This window comes from Balearica regulorum, chromosome 4 (assembly GCF_011004875.1).
Source record: "Balearica regulorum gibbericeps isolate bBalReg1 chromosome 4, bBalReg1.pri, whole genome shotgun sequence".
NCBI classification, from domain to species: Eukaryota; Metazoa; Chordata; class Aves; order Gruiformes; family Gruidae; genus Balearica; species Balearica regulorum.
Window position 1 is genome coordinate 63,833,700 of NC_046187.1, and position 26,252 is coordinate 63,859,951.

The 26,252-nt window shown below is 35.2% G+C and overlaps 1 protein-coding gene across 2 annotated transcripts in view; it reads right to left on the minus strand.

Moving 5' to 3' along the window:
* Window positions 1-26,252, minus strand: part of SLIT2 (slit guidance ligand 2) — a 268,071-nt gene that overhangs the window by 40,773 nt on the left and 201,046 nt on the right. Inside the window, exons 15-24 of one of the 2 annotated variants that reach the window (XM_075752404.1) lie at window positions 22,975-23,125; window positions 16,442-16,516; window positions 13,278-13,421; window positions 11,759-11,902; window positions 10,501-10,667; window positions 9,778-9,910; window positions 6,650-6,718; window positions 4,129-4,200; window positions 3,835-3,906; window positions 2,382-2,453 (exon numbers count right to left, since the gene is read on the minus strand). In XM_075752404.1, the coding sequence (XP_075608519.1) occupies window positions 2,382-2,453; window positions 3,835-3,906; window positions 4,129-4,200; window positions 6,650-6,718; window positions 9,778-9,910; window positions 10,501-10,667; window positions 11,759-11,902; window positions 13,278-13,421; window positions 16,442-16,516; window positions 22,975-23,125 (1,099 nt within the window). The remainder of the gene's footprint in view (window positions 1-2,381; window positions 2,454-3,834; window positions 3,907-4,128; window positions 4,201-6,649; window positions 6,719-9,777; window positions 9,911-10,500; window positions 10,668-11,758; window positions 11,903-13,277; window positions 13,422-16,441; window positions 16,517-22,974; window positions 23,126-26,252) is intronic. The other variant, XM_075752405.1, reaches the window with a different exon arrangement.

Below are 26,252 nucleotides of genomic sequence, written 5' to 3' on the forward strand. Positions count from 1 at the left end.
TGGGTTCTAAATCAAGAATTCACAGTTCTGGCAGTAAACTTGTCCAGAAATCTAGCTATTCTTAGCTGCATTATGTGTGAACTATGGAGAGCTAATATTAACTAGCTCTCTTTCACCCTTGGTATGTAATGGCCAAGATCAGCTGCATCAGCAGAATGAAACTGATACTAGGAAATTAAGTTAGGAAGAATAAAGTATTTCTTCCGAAGCAGCCAAAGCATCCCCACAGAGTTCCACCCTGATATTTTTCCTTTTCATTTTAAGGCTCCCAGGCTGGTACAAACCATCTGTTTCTAAGCTTCCAAATTTGATTTAATTATTTCCTCTTTGGAGCTCTCCCACTGAACTCACAGCTATGTGCAGAATTCTTTAAGAGGTCTCTACTGCATAAGTAAATAAAACTACATTATCCTAGCTTTGTAGTAGTTACATAATAATTACTCCATTATGAAAACAAATCCATTTCTTTAAATAAATCTGATTTTTTTAATTAAAAAAACAATTTAGCTAGAGATTTTCAGAATTAATTTCTGTAAAGGCTTTTTAAGTGTCTCTTTTCTCTGCTAGAATCTTTAAATACTCTTATAACTCTAAGAACAATGTATTTAATTTGAAGGATAGAAGCATGGTGCTATTCTATAAAGATGTACTCCTATTCCTTTTAAGGAATACAAGAATCATAGAACTTTCAACAGATAATCTTAACATGTGCACACACTGTCAAATGGCAATATTAAAACATCCTCCTTCTCCAGATGTTTCAGTACTTTTTTTTCAGATTGTTCCCTAACTTTGGATCAGTCGGTCTTCTAGAGGTACAAGAAAATCTTTGGCAAGCAAAAGACATAGAAACTACTGCTGCTGAAACACTCTTTTCTGCCACACTGAGCAGGAAGCCCTCTCTTAATTATTGCTACATACTTCCAGCTGAACACAAGAAATTATATATACTTGTTCAGTCAGTCTTAAGTCAGAGCAGTAGTAAAAATCAGACTTAGTGATCAGGAACTTCCCATGGAAGGATAAATAGCTAGAATTTGTCTATTCCATATTTGCAGGAGTAAATGCCAGCCTCAACTGAGATAACACAATTGCTCTGCTAAAATCAGAATGTTAGCAAGGATAACTGGGAGCCATTAAGAAAAAAATAACAGCAACAATAATCAAATCTATGTAAGTTTTACTGATATTTCATGCAGATAAGCTAGGTTAATAGTAGCATTTGAATGAATTACCAATGACTTACAGCTTAATCGGTATCATCAAATTTCTGAGTAATGGCAAATTAAGTGCAAATGTCCAATACTGAGCTAGAAGCAGATAATTAAGTTTTTAACAATGGCAGCTGTTCAGAAACATAAACCCCAGACACACCTAACGGCACTAGTCAACTTACTCCTCAATTGCAAGAAAGACTTAATAACTATCCATAAACACAACAAGGTTTACCGATAGGCAATTTGTTCTAATCTACGTTCCCACTGAAAATTAAAAAACAGGAAAAGTACCTCAAATGATGTTCTGAAATCAGATGCCATGTATTTAATGTCAACTTAACAGATACCAACACGGAATCATAGGATAATTTAGGACATTCTGGAGGTCACCTAGTCTCACTTCCTGCACAAAGCATGGCTCACTTCAAAGTCAGAGCAGGGTTGCTCAGGGCTTTGTCCAACTGAGCTCTGAAAATCTCCAGGGATGGAGATTCTTCTGCTTCTGTGAGCAACCTGTTCCAAAGCTGAACCACCCTCACAGTGAAGAATTTTTCAATATTCAATTTTCAATATTCAATCAAACTTACCTTGTTGTAGCTTGTGACTGTTGACTCTTACTCTTCACCGTGCACCTCTGAGAAAAATCTGTCTCCATCATTGCTGTAATCCCCTTAGAAGCTTAAAGACTATTAGGTCCCTCCTTGGCATCCCCTTCTTCAGGCTAAATAACCCCAGTTCCTTTAGCCTCTCCTCACAACTCATACGATCCAGCCACCTCTCCACCTTGCTTGCCCCTATCCTGGATTTGCTCTGGTTCACACACATCTGGTTTGTACTGGAAAAACTGATCACATATTCCAGATGTGGCCTTAGGAAGGCCAAGCAGAAGGGAGTGACCACTACCCTCAGTCACCTGGCTGCTTGCTTTCTAATTCAGCCCAAAGCATCTTTAGCCTTCGTTGCCATAAGGGCACATGGCAGACATGTTCGATTTGCTGCCCAAGAGGAAGCCCTTGATTTTTCTGCTGAGCTGCTAGGTCTCTGGCCAGTCCTCAGTGATGCATGAGCTTGTTCTGGAGCAGGCCTTTGCATATTGCCTTTGTTCAACTATATGAAATTTGCTAAATCTAACATAAAAAATACAGTTATCATCTGAATACTCACAGGTGTGATAATGCTGACAGATCATTAAAAGCTCCTTCAGGAACAACAGAAATATCATTTCCGTGTAAGGACCTTAAAGAGAAAATAAACAGAATAATATATATCTATAAAAATCAGCAGGTTAACTTTGCAAATTTTATCGTTGGTAAACAGTTTTCAGCTTTTCGCATTTTTTTTCTTCCAGTTCCTCAGTGTTTCCAGATGTTTGGGGTTTTTTTTTAAGCTCTAACTGGCAACGTTGATTGTTTTCATCCTGAATTTTCATAAGAAATTTTAATAATATAATTCTTTTTAAATTGAAAGAATAAAGGTCAGTAAAAGTAGACACACTTCTGCAAAGTACTGATTGGATTGAGGGATAGCAAATGAGTTATTATTTCTGACTTTTTCAGCAATTCCCTGAAATTCCCATTAATTATGTTCATAGGGGTTTTTTTAATCTTTCATGGATTCATGGAATATACAGGCATTGATTGTTCATTAACGTAAGTATTAAGGTTGTTGCCCTAATTTGATAGTAAAGTAAAAGAATTAAAGACCTTATTAAGCATCAATATTGGGACTAGTGCTATCTTTCTTGTAGCAACCCTGCACAAAAATATCTCTCCTTTTCTGTAAATTCATTCAGTTACATGTATATCTAAGACATACAGAATTATGGTTCTTGAAATTATCCATATGTATATAAAATAATTGACGTTATGTGAGCACACTTAAATAATACCATGCTTGAAACATTTAATCCAACTAAGCTATTAAATGGTTATAAATTTCCCAAATGGAGGCAAAAATTACATGTTCTGCTGGAGAACGTTGAGAAAGAATTTTTGTAGTGTTGTGGTTCATTTTTTTCTTAATGACAAACTGAAGCCGTAAACTCGACTTGACTGTTCTTTATTTTCCTTTGTCCAATTTTGTGCCCTTTCAACCATGTTTTTCATAGTGGTAAAATGGAAAGTTTTCTTGGAACCAAAAAGTAATTTTACTGATTTTCAATAGTAAACCATGATGTAATGGTTTTGGAAATACTCCCATATTAAATGAAACAACAAAGAAAGAAATTTATTGTTGGAATAAAAATATTCAAAATTCAACTGCAAAACCTCCTCATGTATACTGAATAATTTATGCATGCTGCATTTTTGTTAGACTTTAATGCTTGTAACAAGGAAGAAAATAACAGAAAAAAAGAAATACAGTCAAGATTATAAAGCAGAAAATAAAAAAAGTGTATGTCTGTATTTTCAATGTTGTCCAGGTCATATAACATCTTGTGCAGCATTTTGAGAGTATACTTCCCCAGAATGAAGCCATTTAGATTTTTAAGGCTACATAATTACCACTTCCAAATACTTGATAGGTTTTAAAATCTATTAACTTCCTACATATTTGCTACCTGTGGTACACAAATAAAAATTCTGGAAAATAGCGATGGTTAAAAAATAATACTTACAACAATCTAAGTGATTTCAACCCATCAAAAGTCCGTGCAGGGATACACCTTAGGCGGTTGTAACTAAGAATTCTGAAAAGATATAAAATACTGTCAGCAAGTATATCAGCCATTCAGTAAACAATGCAGAGCATGATCAAAACCAGCTTTTGCACACATAGCTAGTTAGAAAACAAGTTATTTTACAGCCTCCACAACAAGCAAGCTTTAATATCAACTAAATGCCCTTTCTTTCCAAGACAAAAAACCCACTGTAATGCTTCCAAAGAGTCATTGTTACATGTTTAAACTTACAAGGTGAGCAGCTGAGTCATGTTGCTGAAGCTCTGATTAGAAAGAGTGCTGATTCTGTTGTTACTTAAATCTCTATAAAAAATAAATTCAGAAATTCAGATCTTAAAATGACTGCCCCAGTCCTGAAACACTGTAAGTTAAACTGACAGACACATTATTTTTATTAGTAGAAGTAGTATCATCATTGGTGACAATATTTAAAGCAGCACATATTTTTATTTTCACATGCCATATACAAGCCCAGCAAGCATTTAGCTTGATCAATGAAAAGCACTTTCATTTCAACACAGATGAAAAAGCAGCGCAATGCATTCTTATACAACCGCAATGTCCATCATGCTACTGAGTTAATAATACGATCCTACATGAACCCAAGTATTGAAATTAAAGTGATGTTTTAAAGTGGACATCATTCCAGTCATGTCCCTAATGACACCTGAGTAAATATCATCTAATACTCTACTTAACACTTACATGCTGAAGACATCAAAGCCCAGAGCTATTATTATAACGAACACTATCTAAGATTTATAGAGAAAGCCTTAACATCTTTCTTGTCGTTCAATATTCTAATGAATAAAATCTTAAGCATAAGTATGATGGAAGCTGGAGTGGTATGCTGGTAGCTTCAAAGATATTAGCTTCAAAGAAGCTTTGAAGAAGCTATATTAAATGTGAATACTGCTTGTTCTTTATTCTCATATTGTGCTTTAGGTTTCATTTTATGTTGACTATTTCACTATTGTTTACTGTGTTTTGTGGTGAAATACAGCATTTGTTTCTGAGGGGACCTTGATATTTTGAGTACTGTTGAATAGCTATGCAATATACATATTTCTCCCCTTGAAATTTCATGAAAGCATGTAAGACAATTGATTCATAATAATAAACATATTAGGCAAGTGTAACAGAGCAATCTATTCAAAAAAGAAGGACAAATTTAGAAATAAACAATTTTCCTTCTTAATCTGGAACTCTGGAGACTCATATCTAATTCCTTGTTTGGTGACGGAACTATACATAGTGTTTTGGTTTTCCAAACAGCTGAGGAACATCTCAACTTTGTAACAGCTGTATGAAGATACTTTCAGAAGAGGTTACAGTAATGTGCCCCACAGGTCTGATAAATAGACTGTTAACACTCATCTTGTTTGCATTTTATTTACTGTTCATCGATCATTTATTGTATTACATTTGTCTGCTAAATTGTTTGTGTGTATTTTCTGATTAGGAGGTAAAGTTATACAATTTCTGGCTGTGTTTGTCAAAACAGACCAGGAGTACCTAATCTCTGTGATGGAAGCCTTGTCACTATGACGCTAATAAACCTCATCTCTAGACATACATCCAGCCTCCACTGACACTGTTACTGCACACAGTACAATCTATATGCTCGCCTCTTGTACTGAGGTTCCAAAGTTTCTATTTTCTGTGTGCTGCAAGTTAGGTTTTGCATAACTTCTCTACACAATCCACAAAGATTTCCAATAGGTTCTACCCTGTATACGTTTGAGAATACTGTAAGGGTTTTTTCCCTGATGTTATTTGCAAAATACAACAAGTTTTGGAAACCTGTTTTTTCTAAATTTGTGACCGTGACCACTTTTGTCTAGCATGAGGTAAATACAGGAAATCAAGTTCTTGTTTTTGAATGTCTAACCATTTTCAATTTTTGCAGCAAAGCTCTAAACCCAGTCAAAAAGAAATTTAAGGGATTTTGTTACTCCCCTCCACTTTTTATTCTGATTATAACGAAACCACAAACTACTTTCAGAATGTTACACAGTTCAACCTCAGCTGGTATAAATTTTTATAGTCCTAACAAAGGCCATGGAATGACAGCCATTTACATCAACAGTCTTCCTGTTTCTCTCACTGTACTCTTACAAGGTACAGAAATTATATTCAAATCACTCATGAAGTAGAGGTAATAAATTTTAGAGCAGCTAGTGATTTGCCTCAAAGCACAGAGTGACTCAGCAATAGAGTTGGGAGTAAGGCATTCTAGACAAGCTCTCTTCTTGAGTCATTAAACCACATCTTGTGGGAGAAACAGAAGGGGTTATGTTCACATGTTACGACAGCAGTATGTGCTATTCCTATGTGAAGCATACCACGGAGTGAAGCATATCACAGAATGTTTCTTTTGCAAATGAAATAACTCTAGTGCCTTTATGGAGCTGTGTAACAAAATGCTGTACTACCCTGACACATTCTGTAAAATTTTACATCTCTTTTCAGGTTAACTATAATTTTTGCTTATTTACTTTGTGATGTAGTCACTGGAATGAAATATCCGTGTTCATAAAACATGACAGAGTATATTATATGTAGGATGTGATAAGTAGAATGAAATATCCTTCATTATAAAATGTGGTTGGGTATTATATTTGCTAAAAGGTATGATAGATTTTATGGGGTTTTTTTCTTATAACTAAAACCTTATATAATGAAGTAGAGGTTTTTGGTTTGGGTTGGGTTTTTTTATTCCAGTAGAGAATTTTGGTCTAAAACTACTTACATGAGTGTTAAATGCTTGTAGTTGGAAAGCTCTTTTGGAACAAGGGTAAACTGATTTCCATCCAAATAACTAAAATAGAAAAATAAAACATAGAACATTTTTTTTTCATTAAAACAGTAGCATCTACATCTACTAATCTTAGAATCCAATAGTAAAGTTAATAACAAATGAATACATAGTATGTCCATTTTATAAGAAACCTTGCTTATAAATTTTAGTTTTTAGAGACACAACTGGGGAACTGCAGCCCAAGATGCAAATGCTATTGTATCAGATATTATGAATATTATGAAGTAACAGTAATAGAAACCAAGTGTCACACAGTACTTTCTATTATTGCATAAAGATTTTGCCAAATGAGGTCTTTATCATCATCTCCATTTCGCACACACAAACAAAAAGTAAATCTGACTTCTGCAAGTCACATTAGGTGTGGATTCTGAGCTATCGTAAATAGAAACAGACCCTGATACTGCAGAGGTAGTTCTTGAGAGCAGAAACAGCAATGGCTGGTCCCATCTCTAACAGCAAATTCATTTGTCATGCCTGCAGTTCAGGTCACCTTCCCTACTTTCTCCCTGTATATCTCATGACATATCAGGCATGACATACTACAAGCCTGTTCCTATGGAGTATGTTAGGGACTAAAGATGGTAATCAATTACCCTTCACTAGAAAAGTTAGGGTTTTCTTCTTCCCTCTTTGTAGGTTTACAGCTCCTGTATTATATTGCTTGGTCTTCTTTCATGCTCATAATTCTCAGTAACACACTTGTTCACCCTTAGTTACAGGTGCAGAGCCATCAAGCTGTAACGGTACCTTAGTTACAGGCAAGGAAGGTAACAAGTCTTGCCTAAAAAAGCTTCCAGCGTGCAGCCCATCATTACAAAGTGCAAGTGGAGAGGATCTTCATGTAACCAAGGCAAGTAGTTTAGAGAGCTAAGAAGTGCAGAATTTACCTGATTCTCTGAAATGGAAATGGAAATGAAATGGACAGTGGCAGGAAGATTAATGGTCTTTAGTTTCTCAACTGGGGCAAATGACTTGCTGATGGTGGTTATTACTTGTGTCTCCTGGAACCCAAGTAAAAACTACACCCTCATTATCCCTATACAAAGAAGATATTTTAGCCATCCAAATGCTTGGAACACACTTGATTTAAGAGCAGCCTCTGATAAAGACATTCTTAGATTAATTTTTGAGCTTAATGGTTTTAAGTATGCTGCAGCATCTTTCAGAACTTTTGTCTTGACTAAATGGATGGGCTGAAATACAGTTAAACTTAATGAAATAACTATCTACATCTAATCAGAAAGCTTTTTCTTTCTTTTTTTTTTTTTTTTTTTTTTAATCCCCTTGGACTGTGCCTTCCTTAGGGCTGCATGCCAAAACCAATCTCAACAAGTTTTATGCTTACACTATGTTATAATAGCATTCCATAAATGGTGGTGAATGGAGCATGGGCTCATATGCTTAATTATTAAAAAAGAAACCAACAACATTTAAACTTTTTGAAGGAGAAAGTATTCTGAGAAAATTCTTTTATCAACAGATAAATTAAGATATGTTGCTTTAGCTTCATTAGAACTGAAGTACTACAAGTATCCACTTGGCTGGTAAAAATTCCTCCTTGTTCAAATGAAGCAACTATTAAGATATTTTATAAAACACATGAAGAGTACATCTTGGAAGGGTTGTGCATGCTAATGAAGAAGACGAATCAATCAGTATGCAACTGCTAGCAGGAACCACCTCCATTATCCTTTTGAAAAATATGCTAAATTGCATGCTTAGACACTAATTAAAGCATACAAAATTGTACACAAATGAGTTTTCAGTCACAGTCAGGGTTCCACTTGCACTTCCAAAAGTATCTCTCTTTAGCTGTTTAATTTTACATTGCATTGAAGCCCCTACATCGCCAAATTGTATTTATTAGGCCAGACTATATTTAATTAAGTCATCTTCTATTTGAGAAAAAAACCCAACAAAACAACACCAAACCCTATTGAAATAAGTTTAGGTTTATACAGTGGTGTACTAGTTTGAGTTCTTAATAATTTTTCTTCATTAATGACTAAAGTATTTTGGATGCTATTAAGTACCAAACTAGAGGTGGACGTTTCAGACTATTCTATATAATACCAAGTAAAACAATAAAACTGTTTTAGTAAGATACACAGTTATGTCTTCTGAAAAAGCACTACATTAATCAGTCATTATGAAGCATTAAGAATTTAATATTAGATACTTGCCATATGTAACATAAATCCAACTTTTTTTCTTGTCAAGAATTTCTATTTCTTTCAATCTTATGACCTATCTGATCAAGATGCAAACCAGATCATTAACCCAATTTTTGGGTTGATATTTTCTCCTTCATAATGCATAAAAATTGACTCCTCTAGTCTTATGAGTAGCATATTCAGTTATTATCTTCAACCAATACATAAGGTAGCAAGCTCCTTTTTGTATCAATGTCACTGTCCAGGTGCATATTCAAATTATATTTTTTCATAAAATGCAATCTTTACAAATTTTCTCACATAAAAACATATCAACAGATTAATAAAATATCCCAGATTGTAAAAGACTACCTATATGAACAGTAAGACTTTCTATTAAAACCAACCTTTCTGAAATACCACAAAACTATGTTTATTACGAAAACATGCAAACACATTACTAGATTGTTTTCTTTTGGCTTTTTCATGTAATTTAACTTAATTCCTTCCTAAACAGTGACGATAGATTAATCAGATTCACTGTTGCCCATAATTTAACCCATTGTAATGTGATATCCACATTCAGTTACATGATCGTTCAGTGTTGGGGATATAAATGCTAAGAGTGATTATGATTTTATATACATGTATTTTCAAAGCTTTTCAGTAACAGATAGTTCTTAGAGAGTTTTGGGACTTACAGAGCATTGCTAATTCAAACTTAACTTCAAATTTCTCAAGATACTGGGCAAGTCTTCATATCTATAAAGTTGTATATTAATACATTTCAACTGATCTACTGAATCCAATTCTGAATTTTTTTCTCCCCTCATTCTTGAACCTAACAATATAAATCTGACATTGATTTTCATGAAAGGGAAAAAAGTGAGGTGTGCCACTTACAGTTCAGTTACATCTTTTGGGATGCCTTTAGGCAAAGCTTTTAGGCCTTTGTTGCTGCAGCGAACTACTGTGTCTAGACAAGTACATTCTGCAGGACAGCGGGACAGTGGAGAGCAGCTATTGTCATCATTTCCTGGGTAATAAAAACAAACAGATGCTAAGCTTGCTATACAAATGCAGTAATGTCCCACCTGGAATTCCTATAGGCAAACATGGTATTTCTACACTGAAAATCGAGGAACTAATAATTGACAAACTAATAACACAATAAATGGAAGAATGTTTGAGAGAGATGTAAGACAGCAGACATCTTTTTTTTTAAGTGTTGAGGGAATTCTGACATTCAGGAAGTCACAAACTAAGCAAAACGGCATGTTATTTGATCAAGTAACCTGAAAGAGCGCTTGATTCAAGCATTGGCATTTGAAAATACTCTCATCTGAACTGCAACATTTGATCAATTTATTTAATTTTTATATTATCTCTAAATTATGATTTACAGTACTGAACATACACGAGAAAAACTTTTGAAAACATACATACAATAGCCATGTGTTTGCTGATCATCCAAAAATGGATGAAGGATTTTTAAACTGATGTAGAAACTGATCATGAAGCACAGACGAAGTTATTTAAAGCGTAACACTTTGGGATCTGTGGGAACCGTGGAGCTATACATATGAAAGCTGAAATTATAAAAAGTTCAAATATGAATTTTCTTACCATCATCACAAGTAAAATCCTGAATTGCCACATCCTGGATGGGAATCTCTTTGAGGAAGTAGGGTTTTTGGCAGCGAGGGTTCCCCGTCACAATGCGTTTCTTCCTTAGCCAGTCTCCGAGCCACGCAAGATGGCAGTTGCAGTTGAAGGGATTGGCCAAGAGGTTTCTGAGAACCATAGGAAAGTTTACTTCAGATGGCACTATTTTTTCATTCTCAGCATTCTATTTCCATTTTCAAAGCTAAGCTTAAATACCATTCTTCAAACAATACTATGTACGAACCATAGGTGAAAGCTGTAATTGAGGCTCTGTGTGGTGAATCTTGCTATAACTCGTTTAGAAATAATTTAAAACTGTCAAAGACCTGACTTGTTGCCAAGCCACTCTGTACTGATAATGCAATAATTTCATATAGAAATGAAGGGTGATTACTTTACATTATTAGCTTTAACCTGACAACAGCTATTCCATTAATTTATCATCTCAAGATTTCCATCTTTTATTTGCTCCAGAGAGTAAGTTTCCTATCTGAAGTGACAGCTAAGTTGATTACATGCCAGTTATAAAAATGAATTTACTTCTAGAAACCTCAGTACTTTTGGCATCTCCTTACTTCAGCATGAACCCATCGACAATTCCATTATTTATAAACATGCCATCCTTAATATGCACAAATTAGTCACTTTTTATGTAAAAAGGGGATTAAGTACTTTCCTGAATGATGCTACGTATGAAAAACATTTCTTCAGTAAACCAAGTGGCAGCATTGCTCACTGTTTTCCCTTCCCTTAAATTACATCACATTTAAGTAAAAAAAAAGGGATGCTTCTTTTTACAGAAAATAAGACTGAAGCTACATTATAGAGCATGTATGAATTAAGAACCTCAGTAGGCCGAAGAAATTTAATAACTGGATGGCACAGTGCAGAAAGACAGACAAAATAGCGATTCAACCAGCTGCGATCATACGATGCCTACCCAAAATGTGGGTTTCTACCCTGGCTCAGATCAGTGGGCTTCTGCGAGAAGGACAAGCAGGAGATTTTTCCTGCCTTCTCAGGCACTTCTGGAAACCAGTCTAACGCTGCATCAAAAGGCACCATGAAAACATCCTCTTCCTGCATCCAAGATGGTCCAGAAAATAAACTTTCTCAAAAATCCCTCTATGAACTCTTTTTTCCCCTTAACTTTACCTCACACTGTGAAATTATACAGTAAACCATTACCAGAAAAAGGTAAACCATGAACGTGACTTACAAGGTAGAGAGGGAATGCAGGGTATCGAAGGAGCCGGGTGCCACGGTGGTGATCTGGTTGTCATACAGCGAGAGCAGGCGAACTGAGCTCAGGCCTGTGAAACTGTCATTTCCCACACAGCTAACACGGTTGCTCCTCAGCATCCTGAGAAAGGAATGATCAGAATTTCTTAGCTCAGCCTGAGCAGGACCCGGAGCTGAAGAGGTGGCTGGAGCAGGGGCCGAGAGATATGACCCCAAAGGGATCGCTGCTGGTGGAGGAACCATGGTGCAGCATCCCTGTGCTGCCTGTCACCTCACTGAAGGGACTGAGTGCAGTGTGCATGGAGGCAACTGGAAAACAGAAAGGTGGGTCGGTAGGTTTCCCCCAAGCATTTGTTTGTTTGTTTGTATTTCAATACCAGAATTGGAAATTATAAGTTTAATTGGCAATGAATTAAATTGATTGAAATTCCCCAAATCAGAGAAACGTGGCAGCCCCCTCTTCATGTTTCCAAGCCTAATGACTCCAGAACTGCTGTTTACATAGACCACAAGGTTGTACCAGCTCGCCTCCTCCTGAGGCCCCTTTGACATGAATTTTCTTAGGAATCAAGTGAAATCAGGCTACCTTGACTCCTCCTCAGCGTGACTCCAAGATTTAGTAAAAAACTAAGCAAAAATCACCTATTCTCAAATCTCTCATATTTCTGCAAAACACATGAGCTTTGAAGTCTGCTGTTTTCTTATCTGTCCATCAATAAATGACTATTTTTCCCCATGCTCTTGTCTAAAAATAGCTGTTTCCAACAATTTTAGCAGTTTTAAATGCAAAGTTAGAAATTATAGGCCTGATTTATTAAAAATACCTAATGTCTATGGACAGCTGAAGCCCAAAAGACCATTTAATCTTGGCCCTGTTCTGCTGATCAGAAGGACTGGCTCTCTGAAGAAGTCCAAGAAGCTGTGGATTGTATAAACATCTTTTTTTGAGTGGAAAGAGCTAAACTGCCTTAATGGAAAGAATGAAATGAGTTCAAGCTATAGTGCTTTTAACTCCTCCCTTCACTGTTGAAATGACATTAAAATTACTTAGAGGAGAATCATTTCCCACATTTCAATATCTAGCAGAATAATTTTTTCCTCTAGCAAAATTCCCAGTAATGGTTGAGCTGAATTGAATCAGAGTCCATTGCGTAAAATGTGTAATTCCCGTGCAAAATTCTGTTACTTCAAAGCAGATGATTACTCCGATTTCCATTTCTGCAGTTGGATGTTTATCCATTCTCAACCGCTTCATCATTTTATAGGACTCATAATTTCTGTAGTCAAGTAACAACAATGAAGAATTTCAGCTACATTATATCCATAATTAATAATTAATGAATTCATTTTCTGTAAAATAGGGACAAAAACTACGATATGCTTGAATAATCCATAGTTAATCCTAAAAAATCACCATTTTTAGGACAGATAGAATATTACTTTAAAAAATACCTGGCAGAAAGAAAGAAGAAAACCACCCAAATAGTTACACTTACAGTGTTTTGAGACTTTCTAGTCCTTTGAACATTTTGTGTCGAACACTTTCCAAGCGGTTGCTAGTGAGCAACAGTTCATTCACACCAGAGGCTCCATCAAATGCTCCTTCTTCAATATCGGTAATCTTGTTATTGCTCAAGTTTCTATGGCACATTAACAGAAACAGAGAAAAACATGTTTTCTCTTTTTAAATACCCTAAATTAACTGTTAAATGCTGCAGACTGCATAGATTTCAAGATACTGAGTTATTGTGTACAAGCAACAAATGTATCGTTCAACTTCAAACCAATAAAAGCAAAATCCAATGCCCTGCTAACTAAAGAAGTAAAGATTTTTAAAGCAATCTTCGGAAGATGTTTCTAAATACATATATTTCTATATATGTATTACATATATACATGTATATGTATATATAATATATATTTCTACTAGCAGCCCATGCTGTTGCCACACAAGAACGTCTTTTCATTATTTTGAATCATGTCAATGACTTGTGTATTTTTTTCATGTCTCCAGTCCTTGTAGCATTATTAGACAATAACAAAATGATACTGTATGAGTACCAGCACAACTAATCACTCTGATTTCTTTATTTCCTGTTGGTAGACACAAATGTAAGAAAACAGTATAAACAACAACATATGTAAATGAAATGTGTGAATGTAAACAGTACATGAAATGTTAATCATTTATGACATTAGTTAAAAAGGAGGGTTTATAAGCAAGACAGTTCATTTATCTCTATTTCGCATGCAAAGCAGATCAAAATGTGGGAAAATGACCTAAAATACTGCCAAAATATTTAGCGCTTTTAGTTTTTAGTTGAAATATGGAAATTACATCCCAAATGGGTAATATCTGTACTATATATACAAAGGCATACATCCTGAACAACACATATTTTCTTAAAGATTTTTCATGTTATTCTTGCCTCCTTTTGTTTTGTTTGTTTCATATAACTATTTATACATATGACACAAGTACATAACGCTAAACAGTGTTATAAGACACTAGTGATTTTTAAAAAGCTCTTAGAAATGCTCCGAGACAACATAAAATGACATGAAGCTAAAAACTTTTTGTTTGATGGAATTAATGGCATCGGGAAGAAACCCAATCATTATTTGATGCAACTTGTAGAACAGCATTTTAATTGTTCAAATCAAGAAAGATACTATATGTCAGAAGAAAAATTCATACACTTGCCAGAATGAACTGGTGCCATGACCTAAGACATAGAAAACAAGGAGTTGCGACTTAACCTTGATCGCTGACTCCTCATCTCTAGCCTAGCTGTAATTTAACATACACTTTGCCTGTGATGAAGGATACAATCATCATTTTCATTTAATTTCACAGTGGAGCTTTTCAGTCTCCTGTAAGGTGCTGCACAAGACTGGAAGCAAAAAACTCATTATTTCTCATCTCAGCTGGCTTATCCGTGTCAACCTCCTAGTTTCCGAAAATCTTATTTGTTCCCAGTGTAACATGGATACTACTTCACCCACTTCACAGGGATATTTTAAGGATTAATGTTGCATAGCTAATCAATGATGCAGTGCATACACGTGCTTTATTACTGATGAACCATCAAATCAATTAAACGTTTAGGCCCAAATTTTTCAATGTCATCTGTGCAGAAAGACCTTTGCACCAATTTCAACCTCCAGAAGAAATATGAGCTCCACAAAAATACAGAATTCACTCATATTGGTGTCTCTAACATCACTACCTCACTGCTTTCCAGTCATGCTTAACTAGTCACTGTATTGTTCTCGAAACTGAAGAATGTTGTAACAACTGATAACTATATTACAAACATACGGAGTAGTATTATTACAATTGTTAACTTTTCATTAACATTTTCTTAGTTTTGTTCCTTCTCAACAATCCAGATTTCAAAGGTTTTGGGAGTTCCAGCAGACAGATACACTGAGACTGATTAATATTCTTCCTTTTCTTTTTTTTGTCTTGAACACCTCCTCAGCGAAAAAAGCAGCAAACTAGCTTTAGATGACATGAAACATTTACTAAGCTACCTTTAGAGTCTGAAAATATGTAATTACTGACAGTATATGCCCTTTTCTCCCTTCTTCTTAACTGGGTATGTACTGTATAGCACCAGAACACTGCTGTGCCAGCATTCCTACTTTTTTTTTTTTAAGTATCTCAGCCCAATCCAAAGTGACAAGGTGTATTCCAATGGATAGGTTAAAAGCAAAGGTTTTTCTGTTTTGATTTGGTTTGTTTGGGTCTGGTTTTTGTTTTTAATCTTTGGTCTACTAACTAAAAAAACAAAAATCAGTAATAAGTATTTAACTAATTGTGATCACGAGAGCTGCCAGCAAGGATGTGGATAAAGCTAAGTTTAAGTAATACTATTGCTCCCCTTGAGACTTTGGTCACTAGTAATGTAGACTGCAAATGGTAGTAACTTGGTGACTACATTCAAAAAGCAGTGCATCATTTTCATTAATCTGATCTATTTTTACTTGCATTTTTCTTCACTTACTATTTAAGTTTGTATTTAATCCTGAAAAGATTTAGCACAGAGTCACTAAGTCTAACTAAATTATCTACCCTCAAATATGTCTTTTACATAAGCGAAAGAAAAGCTTTTCATAGATTTATTTTTAATAACATCTGCAACTGGTAAGATTATAAACTCCTCTTAGAACATGAACTGTGAACACGGATTTACATGGATGAGCTATCAAACCATTTTTTTCTCAGTCATTTAATTTTAATATTCCCCTCATATAATGACAGTTTAATGAAGCACAGAATCAAAGGCATATTTTGAATGTGCTGAAAGAGGCAAAATTGCCTGGTTAGGGAGTAGTACAGGAAGTGGCAAAAGACTACTGGAACTTTTTTGAGCAGCTTATACTGTGAGTTCCCTGTTGTGGCTGCACAACAGACCAGCTGGCTGGACACTGCAGTGAAGGTGCTGGAGCTACAAACCATGAGAAGTTGTTACTGCCAGTGACTAGCCCCACAGAGAAGAGCTGCCAACTCTGATCTACCTCAATGATTAATTTAAACCCATTCTTGATTTTTGATCAGAATTTACGGAATCTTTTTTTTGACAAGAACTAAGAAAGGTGGAGAAACACAGCAAGGAGCTATCTGAATAGACAAGGTCACTGAAATTGCACTTACATTTTACGCAGCTGAGGAAGTTTCTTAAAGATTCCAGTAGCTTCCAGGACTGAAAATTCATTGTTATTTAGTCGCCTACAAGAAATGAAATTAATTTCAGAAAAAAAAGACTCAGGCATTGGTACAAAATGTTCCACACTAAGTAAGCTTTTCAGACTGGTTTAACTGAATATTCAACTGGTAGCTGAAGAACAATTCCATATATACTGACATTTCTAATTATGGTAATTCCTGTGAATGAACATTCTCATTAGTTAAACTTAGGCATACATAAATCATACAGAATCAAAACCAGATTACAAAATATTGTACAACTAAAACTGCTGAGAAATATAAGAAGATGTTTTTAATTTTTCTTTCAAGGGAAGAAAAACAAAAAAGTAACTAAGGAAGGATTCCATGGCAACTTATAAATAAAAATCTTTAAGAAGTACATCTAAACCACTGAAGATTAGTTTACTGTTCTTTAAAGGATATCAGGTGGGGTCTGCCAGACATCTGGAGGTGCTCACAGAACACTGTTTATAAGAATGAAATAATTACCTTATGCTCAATGCTTCTTTTGAATAGGGACTGAAACACACTGCATAGGTCTTCCCAAGAATTTAAAAACACTCTTCTGATTATGGTTGATCTTCAGACCACTACTCCTAACACACATATATTGTGTAAGGAAGCATTAAATGCTGGTTTGTAACACTACAAGAAGGTATACAATGAACAAAAAATACTAGCTGGAAATTCCTGTTCAGGTATCAAGGCCATTTCAGCACAGTATGCCTTTAGCAGCTGCTAGGTTAGGGGACCATCTATATTTCAAAAAATATCTGCACTGACCCAGTATTCCCTATTTCCTCTCTTGAAAAGAAAACGGAAATTAGGAGTCTTAGATTCTTTGTATGTTTTAATGGAGTCATCTCATTAAGGGAGGGAGTCTGTCCAGCTTTTATTTAGAGATCTTAAATAGGAAGGAAAAGAGATGACTGACAAGATCACCACGAAATGAAATTCAGCATAATTCTAAACCCAGAATGCTTTTCAGAATTGCCTTATTGCAAGACAAGATTAAAAAACCCCTAGAAAATAAAAGCAAGCTGCTTGTTCATCCTTCCTTCCTGCTCATTCTCAATGATAGCCAGAAGGGAAATTAAGGTTGTAAATCTGAAGGTATGGTTGTACAACATGGATATCACAATAGTTTCAGCACAGAACCAAACTGAGAGAAGACAGGAAGAGGTTTTTGGATATACATAGAACATTTGTATACCACATTGAAGTAGAAGAAACAAGAATTTCAAAAGAAATTCACCTTTGAAAATCAGTTGGATGACTTAATGTGATTTTTAGTGGGACCATGTCAAATGAATTTTTGCACAGTGCCAATTAACAAAGTTACATCATCATTGTAAACAGCCTTTGTTCCCCTGTCCATCAACAATAGAAGCAGCAAGTGTTCTATAAATGTTGACATTTTCAAATACTTTTCAAGTGCTATATCATCTAGAATAACTTGTTTGTGAAAACATCTACTGATTCTAATAATTCTTCCTTGCTGTGCTCTACTGCAAATATTTCTAACCCTTCAACAAATTCAAACAATTTATTCCTCTCCTATTTGCAACAATCTTTTATATATTAAAAATAATTTACTTTGTCTGTCCTTCAAGTTTCCTTCACACAAATGCATTCTATCTTTTCAGTTTTTCCTTGTCTTCTCTTCTAGATGGTTCTTGTATTCCTAGAATTTTTTTACAAGTGATCCATATCCATCTTGAAAAGTGAAGTCCTTGACATAGTATTCCAGCTGGTATTTTACTATTTTTAGTTACCGTGAAACAATTATTTCATAAAACTTACGTACTACACTCCTGCACATATATCCCAAAATGAAATTTGTAGTAGTGCCCAATGGCACTTCTTCATCTTTAATATATATGGTAACACCAGCATAGCCTTTTCTCTTGAACTACTTGTTGGTTCTTCCTCAATCTTGTATTCGTGGCACTAATTAGTCCTACCTAATGTCATATGTAGAATTTGAATTTTTATTTTATTTAAACTAGTCTTAGTCTACTATAAATATTACAGAACAATTTTAAGAATTTTCCAAGTGTTATGAAGATTTTCAGTGTTTGAGAAGTTTCTCCATACTTCTCTATTATGGAAAAGAAGCATGGGTTGAATGACTGTATTGTGTTTGGTTACAACCGTAGCACAAATTGTATCTTCTCTCTAACTTTGCATATATGGTGATATCACAATTCATGCATCATCACTGAGGATAAATCCACAAATAACAGGACATCAAGATTTACAAATTATGGGATGTGGTCAGAGAATTGACCACATGGATCACATGGCATTACGATGGCTGGAGATTGCTGGCTTTAGATCTGGAGTTCTTAATTAATTGTGCAAGAAGTTTTTATTCTATCATCATGGACCACACACAGAGGAATCAAAATTATTACAGATGATTGGAAAATTAACAGATGTGGTGATATCTTCCTTCTGGATCTTAATATCATTATTTTCTGAGCCCAGTGCTCTTTATTGGTAAAAGCAATAATGATAGTTGTTACCTGTAAATCACTGGATCCTGAAAAGGATCTTAAAAACGCTTGTATCTATTTTATTCAAAGAAAGGTACTGAAATGTCATTCTCAAAACAAAAAAGTAAACAAAGAAGCATTTGATGATGATGTCTAAATATTCTGTTTCTCTGCTTTATTTGATGCTTTTTCCTGGTTTATTAACACAATGGGTAAGATATTTGCGTGTTTTGGTACAATAGCTGAACGCTTCTGGAAGGCTATGTACTGCAGTGATACTCATGCTTTCGAAAACTATCTTGTTAGGATGTGGTATTTTATCAGATATTGTACAATCGTTACAAAAATTGAACAAATAAGACTGAAACTGGGTTTTTTTAGTGTTTCTCCTGGGGACTCTAGTTTGAGTGATTTATCAAATGCTTCCTGAATTTTCCTATATATTAGAATGCTACCTGAAAAATATTTTATTTCTGGGATGAATTTACAGGCTCGTACTTTATCTCAAATACTTCAATGACAGATTAGACAGATCTTTCACTGGTTTTCTGGAAGACTGAGCAAGTGACAAAACAGAAACAGAACAGCACTTGGCTTATTTATAATTTTTTTAACCGTTTACAATTAGGTATGTATCTTGAACTGTATTATTATTTTCAGATTTTTTTTAAAACATCTACTCTGAAGAAATGGTTTTTTTGATGTTATATCATTACTGTTGCAATCTACACACTTCATACGCTAGCCAGGTCCTATGGCCAAATAAAGCAGGGAGGAGAAACTGATTAGGAAAAACACCTTCAAACTCCTTGTCAGAAAAGTTTCTTCTTGTTCACTGCCATTTGTTGAGCTGAAACACCAAAGTTGCCAGCTGTTGCGAGTACAGAAAGAAATTCTTTTCAAGAGGACATTTTAAAAGTAGATTTAAAAGAAGCATTACATACTTTCTTGAACTCAAGATTAGTGCAGTATTTTTCACTAGATCAATAAGCCCTAGAATGATAGAGACAACAGTAGTTCACTATCTTTAATTCATTAAATTGCACGTGGCATACCATATATTAGGATAGTGCCAATGAAGCTGCATTATATTCTTCTGTGAGACTATCAAAACATTTATTTTGTTGCCTATATCCCTCTGAGATAATGCCATGCCCCTGGGGATTCATGATACAAGTTCTCTTGGAAGTTACAGGATTCCTGTTATTTTCAAAACCTTCTGAGCTAAGGGATGAAAAGAAGCCACATTCTTTTCCTGCCCTCCTTTCTTCTCCCATGTCCTTGGACTTAAAAGTATCACAGCTCTACCAACAAACTATTTGAGAAACATAAATATTTGCCAGAGAAATTTAAAGAAATCTAGACATTTCCTCACTTTTGATCTTCATTTCCAAGCTGAGTCTCAGCTCCAAACAGCACCCTGCAGAGAATAACCTAGCCTTCCTCATCACTGTTAGAGAAGCATCAATGTCACTTGACTCTAACAAGTATCTTTACCTCAAATTCTGGGAGTAAAAGCAAAGAAAGGCTAACTAGCTGCTCCTCTCGTATATGTCAGTAAATGTCGTTAACTGGAAATCACAGAGTGGCCCTAGAACTAGACTGGGAAGTCCCAAGAGGAGCAACAAAGGCAGTGCATAAAAGACCAGGAATAACAGGAGGAAACAAGAGGAAGAGCTGTAACTCTTGCACCAGTGAGGCAAATACTAGAAGAGTGTATTTAACTACAGCGCTTGGATTTTTAGAGGAAGTGAAAAAAATGCAGAAATAATTTCTCAATCCCCTCTACCCTCCTTTTTATTACATCAAAAGACTTGATGAACGATCTGTACAGCTTATCAAGAAGAAGGTTGAATAGTGAGTTTGTTACATTTAAGACCATCTTACTTGGATAAAGTGCTGGATAGAAAAGGGCTCTTTAATGGCAAAAAATATAAAAGAAGCAGTGATGGAAACTGAAGAGAGGCAGATTCCATCTGGAAATAAAAGTTCCCATTTTAAAAGTTTTTAACAGAAGTGAAGGGAGATGATTGGTGGATTTTTAATCCACTGATACCTTCAAACAAGACTGGATGTTTTCTGAAAGAAGTGTTGTAACCAAACATGAATTATCTTTTAGTCAAACACAATTTTTTTGTTGACTGAAATTTGAGAGTTTAGGATACACAGCAGATGAGGCTTGATGATTTAATTGTTTCTTCTGAATTTAATATGTATGAATCATAATTATAGAAAGAAAACACTTGACAGTTTATCTTCCACATGTAAATAAATGAATATGAAAATCAACAATTAAAATACTAAATTAAGATTATTATTTCTTCAGAGCAGAGAGAATTAAACATGAATCCTGCTAAGAATCAAGACAATGCATGCTTGTCACTTCAACAGCTTCAGTTCTCATCTACTATGATTTTTACAACCATTAGTTTATGATCTCCTCCTACACTTTAACCTGCTATCCATTCCATCAGTTTTTATTCTTCAAGTAATTTTATGTCAAAATATTATAGCATAACATTATATACATTTGATGAGTTATTTTCTGTCATCTTGTGGACCTTCCTCCACACTAAAATCTTTTTTATTTTTCCCTCCTTTTTGGTTTTTCACCCTCTATATTGTATACCTAGCAAATCCTATATTATAAAATAAGTAAGTAATTAAAAAAAAGTAGTATATATTTTTCCACTGAAATCTATCTCCCTTTCCCCAAGCCTGTGTATCAATTTTTCCTTCTCTGGCACAACTTTATGCACAGTAAAGAACAGTGTGAACATGGCCAAAAGCAGAGCTTTGCTTTTGCCACATATGCCACTTCTTCAGTTGACTTTGCCATCATTTCGGGTACAACTAGAATTACCATTCAGATTTGTAATTAGAACATCACTAAGTTCAACTCCTCCCAGCTCAGAGACAGACAAAAATCTCCACCTCTATTTACACAATATTGCAGTTTCAAATTCCTTTTCCTGTCCAGATAGGCCAAATCCTTAACCTGGTCTCTTTATTTCATACCTTCAGTGCTGTACTGTTGCTTTGACGCCAGCTGCAGACAGCTTATCTTCTAAGAGATGTGCCATACTGTTGCTTGTCTCACCCTTGTGGGTCAAAACTTGATCACAGAACTCCTGTCTCCACATCTCTGTCACTGCTTTACTACATCAAATCAAAGTCCCTCTGTTTTTTCCCCTCAACATTCTGCCTTGTTCTTTACATTAAATCTCCTAGGAAAACCAGCTATTTCCTCCTGCCTTTGCTCTGCCAATGATGGCCACTTTCATCTCCTGCCTTTCTGCTGATCCTTCAAGCATCTCTGCATTCCCTTTCATACTACGCTTTGAGCATGGGAAAACCTTGTAAAGCTGTCTTAATTTTATCTTTCAATCCCTCCTTGAAGATCACTTCAGTTGTAATGCCTACAAATCATTCCCATATGGCACTTATTAAGCAAGTAATAATCTGTGACTTCTTTTCTGCTCATCTCTGTTCATTTTATTATTATCTCATCTTCTTAACCCAACTCCGTCTTGTTTGCCTGCTTTATCTTCCTCTGGTCTCCTGCCTGACGCACATAATGTGTGCTTTGCGTAAGAAGAATCAGCTCTGTTTTATTAAACACCTAGATAGCACTTTTTAAGACAGACCTCTGGTTACCGGATGTCCTACTTGCTCTTATAGTTAAAATAAAAAGCAAAAGAAACCCCACTACCTTTCAAAAAAATCCAAGTGGGTAGCTCATGTATTGGAGAACTAGAAACATAGAATAGTTACCTTATTTATCTATCATAAGTTTTTAAGGCTACATGGTACTGAAATGATGCATAAATGATTTTTATTAGTATCTAGTCCTTTGAGGAACACCACAGAGATTACATTTAATTTTTCTTGTTCAAAAAACATAAAGCTGTGGTTTTATATTTGAAAATTTTAGTTAGCTTTTCCATAAGCAAATAATGTTTTACTATGGGTTCAACTTACAACTCTGCTGTGTACTGGGGGATGTGATCAGGAATTTTGCTGAGTTTCTGATTGGAGCAGTCCACTGTGGTCCCTTCACAGCGACATTTCTCAGGGCAAGCCAAATCTGCAAAGCAGTCTCCACTTAATTTGGATCTGTAATCTTCAGTGCCTGTGGAAGAGTCAAGTCAAAATACAGATACTGAGTCAATAAAGTATAAGATTTGCTTCTTGTGAGAAGGTTGAAAAGATGTCTGCAATGCAGATAATGGGTGGGCAACTTGGGAAATGTATGATAAACTTTGTGATACTGAACAGACACAAGGGCTTCAAGAGAGGGTTAAATATAGGGTCTTAAGATATGCTGGAAAAAGAAACTGTGACCAACTTCACATAACAGGATAACATTAACTTGAGCTTTTCACAGCTGTACTTTCTGCTGATTATGTTGTCAGCCAATCTAGTCTTGTTTATAGCTAATCACACAAATGCCACTGATTCTTTTAGAATTTATTTTCTTTCTCTGTATCAAGAATAAATAGATCCTGAATGCCACCTTTTCTCTTTCTCTTGTTACAAATTTGTATTATTGACCGGACTTCATTAACCTCTGTGATTTTTTTATAGTCCCGATACTCCACATCATCTCAAACACGTAAGATTGAAAGCCCTGTTTTCAGCTTTAATTTTAAAAATGTGTGATCCTGACTTAAGCCTCAGCAGCTTGCCATGCTGTAGAAAGCTGCGTGACGTTCCATGGTGCTTGACAGAACCATGTTTTACTCATACCTCACAACCACATGGTTAGATCAAGCACAACAGAAAATCTCGCTACATTATCAGAACTGCATCCATTAGGCCAAGGATAAGAGCAAGGGAAAAGAGGAAGGAGTAGGTATAAGTTACAGAAGCAATTGAAGTTTAATACTTGCTTACATGACATGGCATTCTTATTACTGAATGTCCAGTGCCACAGTAACAGTATTACTGTCACGGATTAAATAAAAAGTACAAAAAAAAAAAAAAAAAAAAAAAAAAGAACCACATTGAAAGTTTCCTCCACCATTTCCCAGAGTCAGTCAAAGAAAACGTCCTAAACATATCAGGAGAAAACATCCAGTAAGGAACTGAGGGTGGGTGACAAAGAAAACAAAGAGAAGCTGAAAGGACCTGTGGGTTCTTCTGGACAAAGGTGAAAAGACTGAGACTAGTAGAAGGTGCATCAGGGCTGGGAGGTACACTGTGATTTAGCTCAGACACTGAACTTTACTTACAGCCAAAATGGTGAACTCCTGCAAAAGTAAAGATAGCCAAGAAGGAAAGAAAGACAGAGTAATCCCAATTAAGACAAAAACATGAACTAAGCTCTCATGTTCTCTACTCAGCTTCAGTTTGATTAGATGATGTTGCTAAGGGGTACTGTCTTCAGCAGAGAGAAAGAATAATTCATTTTAAGTGGCATTAAAAAAATGAAGAAAAGATTGGGGTTAATTACAGATTTCCTATAGGATGATAATGCCTCCCATGCATTACTCTTCACTCTTTTGAACGTATTCTTTAAAAGCTGCTCCCTTGAACATATATACATGCTATGCCACTTAAAACCTTAATAAACCAAAGAAACAGAGGAGAAACAGATTCCTTGGGGGAGGGAAAAAACCCACCCCAACAGTCATTGCATATTATGTTATCTAGCATTTGTAAATGTCTAAGTAACATGTATGATATAACTACATGGAATATTTCTATGTGCTAGCAGAAAAATGATATTTTTTCAAATTAGTAATTTAATACTTATATAACCTTTAGTCTTCCAAATTACTGTAATGAAATTCTACTCAGACCTCCTAGTGTCTGCAGATCAAGATCTCCCAATGACATATTTAAAACAAACATAAAAAATATTTATGTTTTCAAAGAAATGCTAACATTTTTTCAGTTTTTACTGAAGTGTAAAAAGGTGGCTTTAGCACTTTTTAATACCCAAAATGCAATCTCCTCCTGTGTCCAGGGTAAATCACTGTTACCAGTTAAAAGTAGACAACTAAAATATTTAGGGGCAAGGTCTTCAACAACTAAAAGAATTTTATGCAGTGTCTCCCTGATAACCTAACAGAAAGCACAGAAGCAAGTCTGCAGCACTTTTTGATTAATTTAATTATTTTTCTTCTTTTTTTTTTTCAAGAATAGCATTTTTTAAAGGGTACGTATACAAACCTAAACTGCATGTGTGGCCATATTATAAACAGGCTGTGAAGACATTTGCTGGCAAGAAAACACTTCTAACTCAGAGACAAAAGTTGTGCTGGCAAGGTTGAGTAGAAGTCACTCTGTGGCAGGAATACAGCTGTTCTACTCGTTAAGGAACTGAGTGGTACTACAGGTTTGAGAAATTGAATCCCCCTCTGTTTTATGCTGCTTTAAAACACATTTTCGCGGCTGCCAATGCTGACAAATTGCTGCCTTATTTTGTGTTTCATTTTGTCTTTTCTTCATATTCAAACCAACATATTAGTATGAGGGCATGAAGAACTTCACGATTGCTGCAAATTTAAGTGATACATCACACAGCATTCGGAGAAGAGCTGTTAAACACACCAGCTTAAAAGACAAAGACTAAGATCAATCAATAAATCAGTACTTCAAACACTGCAGAATGACAATATACCTGTAGTACTTGAAAGAACAAGTGCACTGGTGTCATAATCAATTACTGTAGATATTTTTCTAGATATTAAACTGTGGTAGAAAACCCTGCTTGCAAATCACATACTGTAATTCATCAATAGCTTCATTATGCCCTTGTTTATTTTGCCAATCAATCATTTATAATCTGTTAGGAACATAATGCAAGTGCATCATTGTTTTATTTTCTATTAAGAAATCAGTGCACACACCTGACAAGCAAGGTAAAATAAAGAAAGAAACATATTTCAAAGAGCTAGGGCCAACATCAGTAAATCTTTTGTGAAAATATCATAGACTTCTTGTAGCTTAAAGCAGTGTGTAAATTGCTGTTTCACCCCAACTCTAAAGTCGCATTTTCTTTAATGGAAAGCATTTCTGATTCATCATATGCATGTGACCACAGAATGCCTTTAATGAAGAATATCAGCTTTCTTTTCCAAGCATTCCTCTGTGATTTCGCAAACACAAGGAAGGTAAGCAAGCAGTAGCTGCAGCCAGTGGAGAGCATGAAAGCAAGGCAAGAAAATGTTCATTTGTAAAACATTTATTTTTTTAAAGTTGTACTAGCTCTTTGATGGTAGTGTGGTTTCCTGTGTTTAAAAGCAGCTCAG